At 50.7% G+C, this 17680-nt stretch overlaps 1 protein-coding gene across 5 annotated transcripts; it reads left to right on the plus strand.

Moving 5' to 3' along the window:
- Positions 1–1127: 1127 nt before the first annotated feature.
- Positions 1128–15774, plus strand: Cc2d1b (coiled-coil and C2 domain containing 1B). Of its 5 annotated transcripts, XM_055628928.1 has the most exons (26): positions 1128–1242; positions 1560–1724; positions 2549–2631; positions 5271–5415; positions 6321–6430; positions 6782–6940; positions 7348–7473; positions 7641–7800; positions 7953–8134; positions 8287–8362; positions 8466–8576; positions 8656–8786; positions 8944–9016; positions 9167–9291; positions 9723–9840; positions 9920–10092; positions 10467–10592; positions 11491–11549; positions 11634–11750; positions 11993–12066; positions 12181–12239; positions 12456–12507; positions 13489–13588; positions 13744–13834; positions 14740–14873; positions 15115–15774. In XM_055628928.1, exons 3-25 carry the CDS (start codon positions 2566–2568, stop codon positions 14866–14868), a joined length of 2562 nt encoding a protein of 853 aa, XP_055484903.1. In that variant the 5' UTR covers positions 1128–1242; positions 1560–1724; positions 2549–2565; the 3' UTR covers positions 14869–14873; positions 15115–15774. The 5 variants fall into 5 exon arrangements, with proteins under 5 accessions (XP_055484903.1, XP_055484902.1, XP_055484904.1 ...); XM_055628927.1 differs by lacking the exon at positions 1560–1724; XM_055628929.1 differs by lacking the exon at positions 1560–1724 and having other exon boundaries at positions 8668–8786.
- The last annotated feature ends 1906 nt before the right edge of the window (positions 15775–17680 follow it).

Genomic DNA, 17680 nt, shown 5'->3' on the forward strand with positions numbered 1-17680 from the left:
GCACTGGGGGAATGCAGACAGGAAGACAAGTTCCATGTCATCCTTAATTACAAAGCAAAGTCAAGGCCAGGCGGGATTACATGATACTGTTTCAGAACGGAGGGGTGGTGGTGGTGCACACCTTTGACCTCAGCGCTGGGGAGGCAGACGCAGGTGGATTCCTGTGAGTCTACAAGGGGAGTTCCAGGACAGCCAGGCTGTTACCCAGAGAAAACATGCAAATAACCAACCCTGTAGGAATGAATGAATGCTGTGTATTTATTATTTGTGTGTGATGATGTGAATGTCGGGGTACAGTTGGGACTGCAACTGTGTATAGGAGCGGAGGACAACTTTTGGGAGCTGCCTTACTGGGCTTTTTATATACTTAAAATTATTTTATGTGGATGAGCGTTCTGACTGCATGTACACCTGCACACCAGAAAAGGGCATCGGACCTCAGGACAGACGATTGTGAGCTACCATGTGGTTGCTGTGAACTGAACCCAGGACCTCTGAGAGCAGCCAGTGCGCTAAACCACTCGCTTAATTTTGAGACCCGGTTCTCACCATGCAGCCCTGCCCGGCCTAGAACTAGACCAGACTGGCGGCAGACGAGAGGATCCGACTGCCTCCACCTCCGCAGCGCTGAGATCAAGGCGTGCGCCACCACGCGGGCTGCAGACCTGAGGCCTCGGTCTCTGCACCAGGTGGGAGTGCGCCCGCGGTGTCAGGAATCTTAGGGTTCAGTCCATCTGCAGGTCCCCTCCATCCACCCCGAAGGAGAGGGCTGTCACGCAGACTGCAGCGATCCACCGGCCTCAGTGTACTGAGGGCTTTGGTGCCTCTCAACTGAAGTTTCGTCCGATGCTGGGCTGCGAGGAAGCCCCGTTCTCCCGGAGCCAACCTAGGGACGCGGCCGGCAAAACAGCGAGGAGGGAGGAGAGAGCGAGCTCGCCAGGAAGAGCGCCGGGCGCGAGGGTAGAGCGCCGAACGCCAAAACCCACGGAGGCCCGCGGGCCAGTCTCGCGGGACCTGCTCCTCGCCGGGCTACGGCCGGCCAGTCTCGCGGGACCCGCCCCGGACGCTCCCCAGCGCACATGCGCACTGCGAGGCGTCGGCCGTGCGGTCACGTGCGGACGCGAGCCGCCTCCTCGTGGGCGGGCACTTCCTGTGGCCGTGTCCGCTGCCGCCCGGGGCCCGCGGGGAGCCGGGCGGTTCCCGGCCGGAGAGGGCCGAGTTTCGGTACGGATCCGCCGCGAGGTATGCAGCGTGCCTTCCTCCCGGCGTGTGGAGTCTGGGGGCGGCCGGGCCTGTCAGCGGGAGGACGCGCGGGTTTGGGGAGCCCGGCGTCGCCCTTCGACGCGGACGCGCCTGTCCTGAGCCCCGCCCGGCCCCGGAGCGCCTCCTTCCCCGGAACTCCTTCACTTCCCGAACCCCACCCCGCCTGGCGCCTCGCTGTGGAGCGGAGTCGAAATCTGACACTTGGAGTGCCGGGCGTACGGGCGCTAACACCAGGGGCCCTCGCAGCCCTGTCGAGTCCAGCTCCGAATCCCCACGCCACCCCGCCTCCTTCACAGATTTGCAAGAGGTTTCCCGCCCTGTGTGACCTCCCACTCCCGGTGCACCTTCTACACCCCGCGACACGTCCCACTGCTGTCAGGATAACGCCCGAGCACCCTTCGCCCCTGGCTCCTGTGTCCATTTCTAGGCTCATGGTTTGGTTTATGCCTCCGTGGTGCCAGGTCTTTCTTTTCCTTCTGTAGGCCAAGCCGTTTCTCACCTCAGAACTGATATCAATGTTTGTTTGATTGCTTGGAATCCTGGTCATTCCCCCTCGTCCCCCTGCCCCCCCCCCCCCCCGTGTGCAAACCTTGTGACCCAGCACAGACACCATCCTTTGTAAGATGCCTTTTTTTGTATCCTGGGTAAGGGCCCACCTCTTGACACCCATGGCTCCTGCAGCTGCCCTGTGCTATTTGTCTGCCCGTGGGTCTGGTTCCTTGTAGCCTGAGGTGGGCGCAGATGAGTTTCTGTACTTCCGTTAGTGGGCAGGTTGTGTTGCAGTACCAGTGATCACTTGTGACATCTTTCAGAGCATCTGAATGCTGAGTGTGGCCCAGAGTGTCCAAGGAGACTGATGATGAAAGCCATTTGTGTCTCTGCTGCCTAGTGGTACCATTAGCCATGTGCAGCTGCTGAGCACTTGAAATTTTGTCTCATATGACTGAGGAACTTTTAAACGTAAACACACAATTTCCAGAACGGGCATCCCTGTTTCTAGAAGCCTTTTGAAACCCTTGTACAGCTTTGTTCCTAGCATAGCTTCCGTGAATCTGCCTTCCAGGGTCATTGGTCAGTTCAGTAACTGTCATGTACACCTGCCCCACATTCCTTTGTTGACTGTGGTCCCCAGCTTTCCATCCACTGCCTCCCTCTCCTTCCCTCTGTGCTTCAATTACAAAGTGGCATTTTACCCCTTGGGAATTCCCTCCTTAACCCTTGGTACCCTGTTGCAGTCATGACTCATCATCTCTAGTCTGAGTCTCTTCAACTTTATAACTGATAGGTATCTAGCCTGCCAAGATGCCAGGGCCAAGACCTCGGAAGGGACCTAAGACCAGTGGCCAGGGTGCCGCAACTGCCAAGCAGGTATGGACGTGGCCTCCTTTGCCTGTGGGTCACCTTGGTGTGGGGATCTCTAGACACTTGTGGCAAATTGGGTCTCCAGTGTGGTTTTCTCTGCAATGCTCTTAGGTGGTGGAGCTCTCAGCATTTTGTGACTAGAGCCTGACCTCTCTGGGATTTCAGCTCTGCCATCATGCTGTGGCCATACTACACGACAACCCAAGTGTTCAGGAGCTACCAAGGTTTTGATTGTTCTGAGGCCTAATTGTGCTCACAGGTTTCCTGTTTAGGGTGACAACTTTGCTGGCTAATTCTAGGATGCCAGGACTTAGGGCTGCAGCCAATGGCGGCCAACTGATGCCATGGACAGACTCTAATGAGGGAGCCTAAAGACTCCCATGTTTTCTCTTTTTATTTCTTCTGGGTCTTAGTCTAGTCTTGGTTTTTTGAAAGCAGGTAAGCTGGGATTGGTGGCCCACATCTAAAAACCAGGTGGTCTGGATGCAGAAATAGAAAGAGAATGAATTTAGTGCCAGTGTGGGCTGCACAGCAATCAGATTTCAGGTCAGCCTGGACTGCATAGCCAGGAGGATTCAAACAACAGAACAGATGGTGGCTAAGGAAATGGCTCAGTGGCCATTGCTGCTTTTTCAGAAGAAAGAGATTGAGTTCTCTACACCTTCCTTATGGATTACAATCACATGTTATTTCAGATCTAGGGTATCAGACAGTCTCTTTTGGCCTTCAGGGCACTGTAGCCACATGGTACACATACATACATGTGGGCAAAATAGTCATATACATAAAAAAAACTTAAAAAATAAACCAGAACATACAAAAAATCAGGTAAGAGATGGGTTGGGGTAAAGGGCATAGCTATCATCAGAACCTTACTTTAAATTATTCTAGTTTGTCATTCAGGGGGTTGCAGCCATTACTGAACATTGTGGGAAACTAGTGCCTGTGTCTGCCCAGACATTCAAAATAACAGACACAGAAAGCAAGATGGGAAAAAGGGAAGATAGGCTAGTGTTTAATAGGTACAAAGTCAGTTTTGCACATAAATTCTGTGCGTGGAGAGTAGTGATGGTTGCATAACAATGGGAATGTTAGGTTTACTACAATTAAAAAATAAATGTGGTGCACGTATGTGTAATCCCAACACTTACAAGGCTGAAGCAGGAAGATTGTGAGTTCAAGGCCAGCCTAGGTTACACACTGAAAGTTATCTCAAATTACTCCTTGGCTCCACCCTCCCCCTCACCCCCAAAAAAGGTTAGGGTTATTGTGTGTGTGGTTGAATTTCTCTAGATGATGAGAATAATATAACTATTAATACTGCAAAGCTGTTGTTCTTATTGTTATAACAATGGCACTGTAGTCTTACTGGCTTCTTTAAAAAAGAAAAATGTCTATGTTTACACCACCAGGCATGTTGTTGCATGCCTGTAATCCCAGGAGGCAGAGGCAGGCAAATCTCTGAGTTGGAGGCCAGCCTGGTTTACAAAGAGTCCGGGACAGGGAGACCCTGTCTCAAAAATAACTATTAAAAAAATTCTCCATATTTTAGATTTGTTTCCTTCTCTGTACATCGGGCCTCGGGGTGAGTAGGGATAGAGCTCAGGGTCTTGGGTGAGCTCGGCAGGTGTTCTTCTCCTGAGTTGTACGCCCAGCCCTCTTTCTGCTTTTTATTCTGTCATAAGCTCTCTCTCAAGTTGCCTGGGCTGGCCTTGGATTTACTAGGTATCCCAGGCAGGTTTTAAACCTGGAATCTTCCTGCCTTGTCTCCCTCAGTGCTGGGATCATAAGCATGTGCCACAATACATTATTTCATTATGTGGTCTTATGTATATGATCATCCCGCCTTCACCTCCCACATGATGGAATTGTATGCGCGTGCCACATTACCAAGTTTCATTATGTGATTCTCTTTTTGTTGTTTATTTTGTGAGATGGTCTAAAATCCTAGCTTGGAATTCAATATGTAGACCAGATTGGCCTTAAACTTAGAATTGTTCTCCTGCCTTAACCTCTTAGGTTTTGGTTCATTATGTAATTTTAAAAACAATTCTCTAGGGGCTGGAGAGATGGCCCAGAGGTTAAGAGCACTGGCTGCTCTTGCAGAGGTCCTGAGTTCAATTCCCAGCATCTATGCTGGGATCTGGTGCCCTCTTCTGGCGAGCAGGTGTACACGCAGGCAGAGCACTGCACACTTACTAACCCTTAAGGACTGACTGAGACATGAATGAATGCCTTTTCGTAGCCGGTGTGAACGTGTGTGGTTGCCCATAGGCCAGAGAGAGCATCAGACCCCCTGGAGCTGGGCTTCCAGGCGATTGTGAAGCACCCAATGTGCTAGGCACGGAATGTGGTCTTCTGGAAGAGGGGGAAGCACTCAAATACTGAGCCATCTCTTCAGTTCCTATGAAGTGGTTCTGGAGCATCCTCTGGGGGCTGTAGAGGCAGCTCTTTGTTGAGAGCACTTGAGTGTGGTTCCCACGTGGTAGCTTAAAAACAATATGTCACTTTAATTTCAGGGGATCTGCCTTCTCACCTCCAAGGGCCGCTGCCACACGTAGTACCTATCCATACATGCAGATGAAACATTATTACACATAAAAATAACAAGTTCTTTAAAAACCATCCTCTTCCTGTGCTCTTAGCTGGGGCTTTTTGTGGAGTTCAACCCTGAGGACATGCTCCTGGGGATGGATGAGACTGAAGATGATGGAGACCTGGAGGCTGAGCTGTTGTCTCTCACTGGGGAAGCAGGAAGCACAAGCAAGAAGCCAGCACCCAAGGGGCAGGGTGAGTTTTCACTACTGGGCTAGTGCAGGCCCCTGAGGGAGAGGGCCCTGGCCTTACAGCCTGGAGGAGTCAGTCAGCCAGCTCCCCTAGTTCTTTTGGTATTGTACCCTTCTGCGGGTCAGCCACATAGATGTCAGTTGCTTGCCTGTATTTGGAGCTCCATCCCATTTGAGGACAGGTCTGATTCTTAGCCTAATTCAGATCGCTAGCCTTAGTCCTACATAGATAGGGCCTCGTACTGTCCAGTAGGGGCCCAATTAGCACTGACAAAATTGTGAACACAGTAAATAGAAATTATGTCCAATGAGTAAATGAGATCTCCTTCATAGCCTGGAAAAGGACAGAGATTTAGGTATCACAGTAAGGACTCTGAGTCTTAGCAGGAACCCTTAGAGGTAGCCTGGGTGTCCTTTAGCTGAAGTCAGTGACATGGCTTGGAAGGGGCTTACTACTCTAGCCCTGCTTTGGAATTAGATAAGCCTGGGTTTAAATATTGCCATGTACTAGGATTGTGAATTTTGGGAAATGGATGTTGGTGTGTCTTAGTTTTATTCAGTCATGAAAATGCAGATGTTGTCCAATTTTTCAGAATTGTGACAGTTGAGTAGATGTTAGAACCACTTACAAATGTGAAAGGCATAGTGCGGCCATGTTCAGGTACATTTAGCTACAAGCAGAAATGCAGAAAAGGAGCAGCTTGCTACTTGTGGGAGAGCCTGGGCAAGCATTCATAGCAAGGGTCTTTTGAGCCGGGTCCTGAAAGGAAAGTACCCTTCTGAGTGGGCCATGGCTGTGAAAGGAAGGTAAATCTCTGCCTGAGTTAGCTACCAGTACAGTGACGTAAAGATCCTAGTTTTACTGTCCAGCACCTTACCTTACCAGACCCTCTGTGATTCTTTCCTCAGCTCCTCTGCCCATGGCCCACATTGAGAAGTTGGCAGCAGCCTGTATGCGAGATGAGGAGGAGGAGGAAGGAGAGGAAGAAGAAGGGCTGGAGGAGGATGCTGACCTGCTGGTGTGTTTTCTAGGCTGGGGTCAAGGACCAAGCTAGGAGAGGAGAGGGCTATGGAAGGACAGGGGTTTGTGCCTCTCTGCCCCACTGAGTGAGCACCCTGCCCTTTCCAGGCCTGTCCTCATGGCTTTACAGTGAGAGATTTGTCTCCTTTGACTTCTGGTCTGAGCTCTGCAACTTGGAATTCTCAGATATGAAGTCTCTTCCGTGATTCAATTAAAGAACTGTTGCTAACGAGGACTAAGCTCAGGATTTGACATTGAGAAATACTGCCAGGGAAAGGGGGCCTTTAACTTTTGTTCAGTCATGATGTGGCCATGAGGCACCCAGAGTTCTTGGACTGTGTTTCCCCAGACAGAGCTGCAGGAGGTCCTGGGTGTGGATGAAGGAGCTGGGCCACAAGATGGCAGTGAGGCAACAAGCCCAGACTTGTGTGAGGAGAAGGCGGGGGATAGCACTGAGCAACCTGGAGTACAGACAGCCCTGCAACAGGCCTTGCCTACAGCAGCTCAGGTAGGGTTTTCAGGAGGCCCTGATGGACCTTTGATGCCCCTATGTGTCCATGTATAGTACGCATGTAGCATGGCTTACACAGCAAGGCTGCCAAACAACTCTAGCAACTGCCCTCACCCCGTAGAAAGCGAGCATGACAGACTTCCATAGCTGGTTGCCTCCAAAGCCTTTCTGTTCCAGGCCGCTCCTGGACACCACTCTCTGGCCTCTACTGATTGGGGTTCTCTGCTTGCCTGACATGATGTCTGGCCTCTTGTGGGTCTTTGACTCATACTCTGGGGTCTTAGGCACTTGTTTCTCCTGGAGTCCCAGAGATCCATCTTCTGGGGTAGCTTCCTCACAGGGAGAGAATGGCAAGGGCCTAGCTGGCTGTGGAGCGGCCCAGCCCTGAGCTGAAGTATCTGCAGGCTGGAGGGCCTCGGGGGCTGCAGGCTTTGCTGGAGGAACGGATCCATAACTACTGGGAGGCCGCAGCCAGTGCCAAGGAGGCTGGTGAAGCTGCCAAAGCCCGGCGCTGTGAGCGAGGCCTGAAGGTGAGTTAGGCTGTCTGTGAGGCAGCTTGGAGAACAGGGCTTGGGTCAGATGACAGTAAAGGGAGGCCGCACACAGCCACGATAAACGGGTGCATAGCTGGCCTGTCTTCTGGCAAGCTCCAGGACCAGCTGGCTTCCTAGGTTACTAGTCTAACTATTTCCCTTAGACTCTGGAGTCACAACTTGCCACTGTGAGGAAAGGCGGAAAGATCAATGAGGATGAGATTCCACCTCCAGTGGCCTTGGGCAAAAGGCCCCCACCCCACCAGGAAACAGCCAACAAGAACTCTGAGAGAGACTCTGCAGCATCCTGTACTATGGAGTCAGGTATCTGAAGCATCCTGTTCTGGTTCCCACAGCCTGTCTACTCCATCTGCCTGCCTGCCATTGCTCCAAGAATCCCCAGAAAGACTGGGGCACCTCAGACTTCCTCCTTTGACCCTCTAGCTGAGTTCTCTGGGGTCTTTTGTTTCGTGTAGGCAATCTTCCCCAACCTGAGTCCAGCCTCCCTGGCAGCTCTGCCATTGCTCCCTTGCCTGATTCAGACCCAGATGTAAAGGCCCTGCTGTTAGCCCGACAGAGCGAGTACAAAGTGGCTGCTCTCAATGCTAAGCGGACTGGAGATGTAGATCGTGCCCGGGAGTTGATGAGGATTGGGAAGGTATGACGCCCTGTGTTTCTTTAAGAGATGGGGAAGCAGAGGCTAGAGAGGGAACCAAGATAGCACCTGGGTGAGCGTGGCCTGGTGGGGTGGTTTCAGGGCACACTCTTGGGGCCCATTGGCTCATGCCTGTGACTGTTTTTCTTCTATAGAGATTTGGTGCTGTCCTGGAAGCCCTGGAGAAGGGGCAGCCTGTGGATCTGAGTGCCATGCCCCCGGCTCCTGAGGGTCAGTCAGATAATGGGGACGTCTGCCTAGGCTGGGATCAGGGAGGACTGTGAGATATGGGGCTGGCCAGGCACTCTGCCTACCCTGCTCTTTGGGTCCCCAGATCTGAAGGCCCTCCCACAGGCTTCTAAGGCTCCCACAGCAACCCAAGTCCTGTCCCCAGTACTGGAGCAAGTGCAGCCGGTGATGGCCTCTGACCTCCCAGCTGTCCCAGGTAGGACTTCACAGTAGGACAGTGGAATTGGGGCCTGGAAAGGGGCATGATGAGCTGATAGTCTCTGTTTACCACCCAGTGCCCCCTACAGAGCCAAAAACGGTGCTGGATGCTTTACAGCAAAGGCTGAACAGGTACCGTGAGGCAGCCATCCAGGCCCGGGCCAATGGGGATGAGCGCAAGGCCAGGATGCATGATCGCATTGCCAAGGTGAGCCCAGTCTGTGTTAGCCTGTTCTCACTTGTCCTGCCTGCATGCTTTCCCTACGAGCCCTGGTATTCTCTGAGGCCTTGTGTGTTTATGGAGCTCTTGCTCCCTTGGGACCTGTTTTCTTCTGGGGCTGCAGCTCTTCCCTTCCTTCCTGTAGCAATATCAGCATGCTGTTCAAGCACATCAAGCAGGACGGAAGGTTGACTTTGCTGACCTACCTGTTCCTCCAGGTGAGGGATGCTTGGCCTGTGGACCTTACGAGGTTCTGAGCAAGAATGGAGGGAGAGACAAGGTTCTTGTGTGTGCCTCCACCTTCCTAGATCCAGGCAGGACCCATAGCAGCCTCATGTGTCTCCCCTTTCCATTCTGTCTCTCCTCAGGATTTCCTCCCATCCCTGGTCTGGAGCCCAGCAAAGGTATTGAGGAGGATTCCGTGGTAGCTGCTTTGGCAGCTGCCCAAAAACTGGCCTCAGAAGACACAGCCCTGGTAGATGAAGATGAGGAGGTTTGGTGATGGGCCCAGGACTTCAGGGCTTCGGGTGGGTGGGGCCACAAGGAACATGACAAGGACCAATGATGATAGACAGCCAACAAAGAGTAAACCCAGACCCTGCTGTAGTGTATTAACCCCAGAAAATAGAGATCCTTCCCTCTATTTTGAGGGAAAACTTTGCCAGAGGCAGAACTAGAAATCAAACCTGTGTATTTCTGGCCCCAGAACTCAAGTCTGGGGCAACAAAGATGTTACTGTTCTTTGATGCTGGAGTTGGGGAAGTTAGGCTAGAAAGTTTTTGAGGTTTCTGTCTTTCAGTCGTCTGGCTCTGGAAGTGAAGCCACTCCAGTGAGGTCACACAGGGAATGGGTGCAGCATTAAGGTCAGGCCAGGGTGGGGAATGGAAACTGTTTGATAGTCTCTTAACTGGGTGCCACCTGCAGAGTGAGACTCCGGCACAGGCCCCACTGGCCAAGAAGCCAGCGCAGCCTCTGGTCCCTTCATCCGCTCTTCTGATTGACCCCAAGGCCTCAAGTTCTAAGGAGTCACTAAGTCCATCTGGTAATTTGGGGACAAATAAGGCAGAGGAGTGGAGTCCTGTGAGATGGCCTGGCCCCAACCACTGGCCCTGTCCTTTTAGCTCGGGAGCAGCTCGCGCTGCTGGAGGCTCGGAAACTGCAGTACCAACAAGCAGCCTTGCAGGCCAAGCGCAGGCAGGACCTGGAACAGGCCAAATCTCATTTACGAGTGGCCAAAGGGCTCGAGGCTCAGATCGCCCAGGCCAGAGCGGGTCAGCCCATTGACCTCTCCAAGGTGAGCCCCCCTAGTACAGCCTGAGGCGCAGAGGTGGGGCTGGCTGGTGGCTGTGACCTGGAGTGGCTGCTGGGTGGAGGTAGGACTTACATAGAATGGTGACAGCAGGGAAAGAGCCTTTTGCTTTTCTCCCTCTTGTCGGCCTGAGATAGACCCTTGGGGAGATAGAAGGGGAAAGGAATGTCAGTTCCCTATGGCCACAAGTAGCGTCGCAGGGCGGGTCTGGTGGAAGCAGTGCTGCAGCAGGGACAGAGTGGGAGGCTGTGAGTGCCACTGGAGGTAGTGGCTATTGAAAAATGGATTCCTGTGTTGGTTGGGCTTGGCAGAGGTGTAACCTGACTCTGGTGGCCCGAGGGGCCTTGTAATCTGGGCAGGTGCCTTCCCCCTTGACGGATGAAGAGGGTGACTTCATCCTCATTCACCATGAGGATCTGCGGCTCTCCCAGAAGGCTGAAGAGGTGTATGCCCAGCTTCAGAAAATGCTCCTGGAGCAGCACGAGGTCAGTAGACTGTATCTTTGCCTTCTGTGTCCTGGCCTGGGTTCAGAGTATAACTCTTCTCACTGGCCTAAGTATGACCCTGCACAAGCTATTTTACTCATTTGCAAAATGGTGCTACTCCCCTCCCCTTTTTTTAAAACATGTTTTGTATACATGTATGTGTGAAAAAAATCACATGTACCTTGTGCCCATGCAGGTCAGAAGAAGAAATAAGATTCCTTGAAACTGAAATTATAGGTGGTTGTGAGCCACCATGCAGGTGCTGGGAACCAAATCCAGGTCCTCTGCAAGAGCAGCCAGTGCTCTTAACCAGTGAGCCATCTCTCCAGCCCCCTTTTTCATGTGGTTATGAAACTTAGGGGATTAATCTGTTGGGATGCTTCTTTGAGGTGTATGCTTGAATTTGTTTCTTGATTGCATTGATCTTTGAGACAGAGTTGCTGTATACCATGCTGTTCTGGAACTCATCATGGATCTCAGGGTGGCTTCCCAAGAGCTGGAGTTACAGACAGTATATCTCCATACCCAGATGAGTTCAGTTTTTAAGGAAGGAGTTTGCTAAGTGAAATTTTGGGAAATGGCTGTCCTCAAAGGAAGCAGCAAAGTGTAGGTAGAGTCATGTGTGGTGGGTGATACGTACCTGCAGTACCAGAACTTGGGAGGGTGAGACAGCAGAGTTACCATGAATTCCAGTTCAGCCTTGGCCATGCAGCTGAGACCCTGTCCCAAACTGACAAACACACATAAGCAGGAAGGAGTGTTGGGCCTTAGGAAGTGTGCTCTAGGAATGTTTTCAAGGAGGAGAGGTGAGGCTAAGGAGGAACTGTGTGGAGCTTTGAGGGGTCAGCCCTTGAATGCTAGCCTTGGCTATGGTGTCACTCTGGGCTCCTGTTTCTAGAAGTGCCTGCTGTTCTCCAAGCAGTTCATGCACCAGGGCAATGTGGCCGAGACTACCCGGTAAGTGCCAGGACTGTGCTGGGCTTGTTGGATAGGGATCAGATAACATCCTAGCTTGCTGATGTGGTTCCTCATCCCTGGCAGGTTTGAGAATCTTGCTCAGGACCGAAAGAAACAGCTTGAGATCCTGCAGCTAGCCCAGGCCCAGGGCCTTGACCCTCCCAGCCACCACTTTGAGTTGAAGACATTCCAGACTGTGAGGTGCCAAAGCCTAAGGGAAACTGGCTCTGTGCAGGGATAGGGCAAAGGTTTGGAGCAGAGCCTGGAGACACTTCATCTTTAGTGAGCCTTCCCAGATTCGTGAGTTTGGAGTGCTGGAGTTGGGGAGGTGGGTGTGCTTCAGAGAGGAGCTCAGAGCTGTAGGAGTCAGAGGGCGAGGCCTGGCAGTACTTTGCCAGCCCTTGTGCTGTGTCTTTACTCTGCCCTGTCTTCATTCTCTGTAGGATCTTCTCAGAGCTCAACAGCACAGAAATGCATCTGATCATTGTGCGGGGAATGAACCTCCCAGCCCCACCAGGTAACCATAGCCAACCCCTTTGCTGAAGGATGTTCTTGCCCACATGCTGTAACTGCTGCCTGGGCACCAGGCTCTGGCTCTTGTTTTCCAACCTGACTTCCCTTTTCCTTACAGGAGTAACTCCTGATGACTTGGATGCTTTTGTTCGGTTTGAGTTTCATTACCCTAACTCGGTGAGGTTCTGGTAGGGTTAGGGTCCTCCAAACCACAGTACTGCTTCATTTCTCTCCACCTCTGAGTGGCATGGCCATAGGGAGCGATTTCGAGCCTCTGGCCCGTTTCCTGCATGCTGCTGACTCAGCCAAAAGGTTGTGCCAGCACACTAGGGTTTTTTTATTTGTTTCTTTGTCTGTTTTGAACTATCTTAACTTCTCTCATCTCTGCTATAGGATCAGGCTCAAAAGAGCAAAACAGCCGTGGTGAAGAATACAAACTCCCCAGGTGAGTGACACATAAGACCCATTTCTGCTCTCCTTTCCTGTGTGGACAGCTCAGTTTCCAGTATTTACAATACACTGTCTTACTTGGTCACCAAACAAATATAAAGGCAGGTTGTTAGGGTAGCTCACTTACACAGCTGTGAAAACAGGCCTGGGGCTGGGGAGCTCACTGGTTAGGGGACTGCTCTTGCAGAGGACCTGCTTCTGCTCATCAGCATCCTCATCAGCGGGCACACATCTGCCTGAAACACTGCCTCCTCCTCCAGAGGGCAACATTCCTCTGGCTTTTGTGGCCACCTGCACCCATGTGTGCATAGATACACAGAGTTAAAAATAGGAAGGTCTTTTAAAAGAATTTTTTTTTTTTTTTTTTGGATACAGCACCTCAGTATATAGCTTGTAGCTCTGCCTGACATAGAACTCAGAGAAATCTACTTGGGTTTCTTGAGTGCTAGGATTAAAGTGTGTGCCACCATACCTGAAAAAAAAAATACTGAAAATCTTAAGAAAAAGCAATACAAAACCAAAGGCTTGAGGTTATTTGATTAAAGAGATTTGTCTGGGGGTTCACAGCAAGGAAGTGTTAAACATGGACTTGAAATCTGGTTGTGTTGTAACCCCAGCATTTGGGAGGTCTAGGTAAGAGGATCACAGCGAGGTTACTGCCACTGTGGTCATTACAGTGAGTTCCAGGCCAGCCAGGGCCAGCCAGTGAGAACCTGTCTTAAATGGATATGTGTATGTGTATAGCTATGTATCTAGGAGTTCTCACTCCACATTCCAAGTCCTTTTCAATATATAATTTGTGTCTCAGGGCACCAAACTATTTACAGGGCCGGAGCTCACATGATCTGCATCTCTCTGGTGGCTGACAGACTGAATTGTGGACACTGAGCTCCAGAGAGAAAGCCTGCTCTAGGCTTCCATTTCCATTTCCCCAAGAATTCCAGCCCTCTCTCCCTGCCTTCTCCCCTCCTTGCAGAATTTGAACAAGTTTTCAAACTAAACATCAATCGAAATCACCGAGGCTTTAGGAGGGTGATCCAGAGCAAAGGAATCAAATTTGAGATCTTCCACAAAGGGTAAGAGTTCCAGCAGTCGCTGGCAAGGTGGGAGGGGAAGAATAGCAGAGCAGTTCCTACTGTTCTTCCTCCATATCACTGCTTGCACTGAGCTCAGCTCGTTCATAACTGCCTGTCTGCCCAGTCTAATCCTCTTCTGCTTCTTGCCTTCCCAGATCCTTCTTTAGAAGCGACAAGTTGGTTGGCACAGCACACCTGAAATTGGAAAGGCTGGAGAGAGAGTGTGAGATCAGAGAGATCATGGAGGTAGGGCCCAGGATGAGCTGGTAACTCTTGGAACTCTGTTGAGGGTTCTGTTCCCATTTAAAGTCTGTTTAGTGTGCTTTGGAATGGCTGGTGTCTTGTCATAGATGGCAGAAGTAAAAGTCTGAGCAACTTTTGAAATCAGCCAGGTGGGAAGCAGGAATGACAGTTGGGAGAAGACTCTTGAAGATTCTGACCAGTGCTCAGTACAGTGCAGATTTCTGTTGAGAGGCTGTGTTGTGCTTGGGTCAGTGGACAGAGAACAAACTGCAAACATGAAATGGATATACTATTTCTAGATCAGTAACATAGGTAAATTGTGACTGAAAATTTGGGGAACCAGCCAGAGAAGGGACTTGTTCATAGTTGTCCGTGGCAGACCAGGTCCAGACAGACCTTTACTGATGTCTTTGGAGGCTAGAGCTTGCCTCTTCCCTCCTGGAGGCCTACAGTGGGGCCTGTTCTGAACTGCCTTGAGAGTGGTCAGAATGTCAGGCGTGTTGCAGTACTCTGTTCAATCTTCCCTTAATCTGCCATGGAGGACGGCATGGCCTGGGTTGTACTTGTGATTGCTACCCATCCATCCACTCTCCATGGGCTGTGTGTGAGGGTGTGGGCTTGGAGTGTCAGGCTGCTGCATGATCCCAGGGTTCATTTTACAAGTTACCACGAAGACCAAGAGAAAAACTATAGGTTTCTCGTCACCAGCCAGAGCACTAATACTTGTCTAGACTTCTAGGTAACGTATCTGTAAGACACTGAGAGTAAGCAGTCCACCCCTTCCCATTCTGTAGAAGGAAGACAGGGCTATCCTGAAGCTAACACCCAGGGTGCCTCAGCTGCTCTGGGAACCTACCTGCCCTAGCCTGTCCCCTCAGTTACTGTCTATTTCTTTGTGGTTGTCACAGGTTATGGATGGAAGAAAGCCCACTGGGGGGAAACTGGAGGTGAAGGTGAGGCTTCGGGAGCCTTTGAGCAGCCAGGACGTGCAGACAGTCACTGAGAACTGGCTGGTCCTGGAGCCTAGGGGCCAGTGAGGAAGGTGGGTAACTCTGTGTCACTGGCTCTGTCTGTCTCCCTACTAAAACTTCTTTCTCGGCCATTTCTGGGGAGAAAGACTTTGATTTTCTTCTCTGGAGACTAAAGGCAACACCGTTGGGAAGCACCTGCGGGTTGCTTCTGAAGTTGCTCAGTGACTTGGGCAGGAAGGGAGCTTTTCATGGTTAACTGTCTTAAGAAACCTTGTAAAAATCTGATCATTTTCTTTGTGCTTTTGCTTTGAGGTGGTCGGCACCGTACCAGCTCACTGACCCGCTCTGCTGGCTGCAAGAGCCATGTACGTGAGATGCTGCTACACAAGCACCAAAGACCTGTTGACCTAACCGTGGCTTGGGCTTCCCATGTGCTGCCTCTCCTGGGCCTCCGTGGAAGCAGGCCAGAACCTAAGCTTCTCATGCAGCCTCCTTCCCCCAGAATGTGGGCGAAGACTAGGAGACCCCATTGCTCTGTGCTGTAGAGCTCTCTTGCCCTTTAACCTCTGCAAAGTAATTACGTACAGCTAAACCTAACCCTCAGCTGCACCATTTCTGGATGTGCCTTTCAAAGATGTAACTGTAAGGGATGGGAGAACGTGAGGGTGATCGGAGCCTTCCCTGAGTAGGTGGGGGACAGGAATCCGTGACTCCAGCTGGTCAGCGGCAGCTGTTATCCCCTCTGCCTGTGCCTTTGTTCCTGACAGCTGCTGCATTAGCCTTTCTACTTTCCAGAGGACTTGGGAACAGGAAAGTTACTTTGGTACTATTGCTGGGAAGTAAAGGGAAGCTTTACTTGGGTTTGGTCCATGTACCTGAGATGAAAGACTGTTAACTGGGAAGGGGAAAAAAGGAAAAAAAAAGAAAAAGAAAAAAAATTATCAGTTTTATGTAGCCATTTTTATTTTAAAACTAGGTCTGATTCACTGTAGGGACTTTATACTCTAAACAGCGTTAATTAGCTTTCAAAGTCTTCAAATACCCTTTTCTGTTCCCTGTCACTTCATTATTTTTGGCTTTTTGAGACAAGGCTTCTCTGTCTGGTGTCCTGGAACACTTTGTAGACTAGGTTGGCCTCAAACTCGGAGAGATCCGTCTGCGTCTGCCTCCGAAGGGCTGGGGTCACAGACCACCTCACCCAGCTTCCCTGCAACTGCCAAAGCAGTGAGAGCATGTGTCCCCTGCACCTGTGCACCTTCTTTTGACCCTTTCTTGAGCGGACCACCTGGCTAATCCCTGCTTCTCCAGGTTCTACTGCTTTTGTGGTAAACAAAGGGACAGGTAGGTGCAGCCTAGTTAACATTCACAAATGGCATTATTTTAGATTTCGTAGAACTCTATCACACTCTTTCCCACTTTTAAAGCATTAACCTCAACAAAGTATTCCTCCAGACTGATTTATTGTGTTTTTGGTAGTGGGAGGCAGGGTCTCCCTGTAAGTCCAGGCTGATCTTGAACTCCTAGTATTTCCGCCTGCCTCGGCCTCCCTAGCACTGAGATTGCAGGCATGAGCTAGCATGCCTAACTTCCTCAGGATGATTTGTGACGGCTCTACAGGGAGCTAACACATTCAGCTGCTGGTCCCTACAGTGGTACATAAGCACAGCTCCGAAGTGAGTGTGTGTAGATGACAGGGCCGGACCACGCTTCTCTGCCCTTAAAGAGCTTAGCGACATTGTTGGTGTGTAGCAAGGCAGGAACTGCAGAGAGGCGATTCCCAGAGCATGGCCAGTCTTAACCTAGGGGGGTGCAAGTTCCCAGTCCTTCGTATGTAAGAGATTTAACAACTCCAGTCGTGTCCAGCAGGAATTCGGAATGAAAGGGTCTGTGCCTTCATTAAGGGACCTAGAGCCGAGAGAGGAGGCCTGAAGAGTTCTTAGTCCACGGTGAGAAGGAAGATGCTGTGGGGTTATTCTCAAATATCCCATTAGCCCTGGGCATTGCTCACTTCCATCCTCTGCTGGAGTGGTCTCATTTCTGCAACTTAAAAGGTTTCCCTGTACAACTTACTTTCGGTCGGTGTTATTCTGCTTACTGAAAAACCACCTCACAGCTGCGGGAGGTCTGACAAAGCACCCACTGGACTTGGCAAGACTGAGGTTCTTAAAAGGCCTTTGTTGTAGCCAAGGAATGCACGGGGAGAGGGAGGGCCCGCATAAAGCCTGTCTTGGAAGACTTGATCAAGCACAGTAACCGAACTTTATTCACTTATAGCTGAGAGCCAGCCACAACTGAAATTTCTTTTTTAATTGCACTGTATGTCCCTTTGAATTACGAACTGAGTGAAATAGGAAATTTATTTTAGAGTCAGGGAATTTTGCCCGTGAAAGGCAAAGATGATCTGTGCCATTTCAGTTACATAATGCCACTCTAAAACCTGTGTGGTTGGTCTCTTAGTTCTTAAGGCTTTTTCCACCCAAGTGTTTGTGGCATTTCCTAAAAGATGGTGGTACAGAGCGAGGTCAGCAGTTTTGAGCATGAAACACCCTGTTGGGGTTGAGGCCGGCAGACCCAGGAAGCACGTGCCTGCTCCAGTGCAATCAATTAAGGATCAGGTGGACTCTTGCCTGGGCCTCAGCAGTCCTGCTGTATTCCTTAGTCTTACGTGTGTGACTTAAAAATCCCGTCACCACTGTTTCATTTTAGTGTTAGTAAACTAGAAGCCACTGTCACAAACGTAATTCTAGACTTACTATTGAGCGGATTGCTTGTTAGAAATCCAGTAAGTGCATAATTATCTTTCAGATGACCATAGTGAAGTCTCATTGGAATTTGGAACCCACTAGTAAGACCCAATGTAGACAGAGAAGATGGAAGG

This window comes from Psammomys obesus, unplaced genomic scaffold, assembly GCF_907164565.1.
Source record: "Psammomys obesus unplaced genomic scaffold, mPsaObe1.curated_primary_1811, whole genome shotgun sequence".
Classification (NCBI taxonomy): Eukaryota; Metazoa; Chordata; class Mammalia; order Rodentia; family Muridae; genus Psammomys; species Psammomys obesus.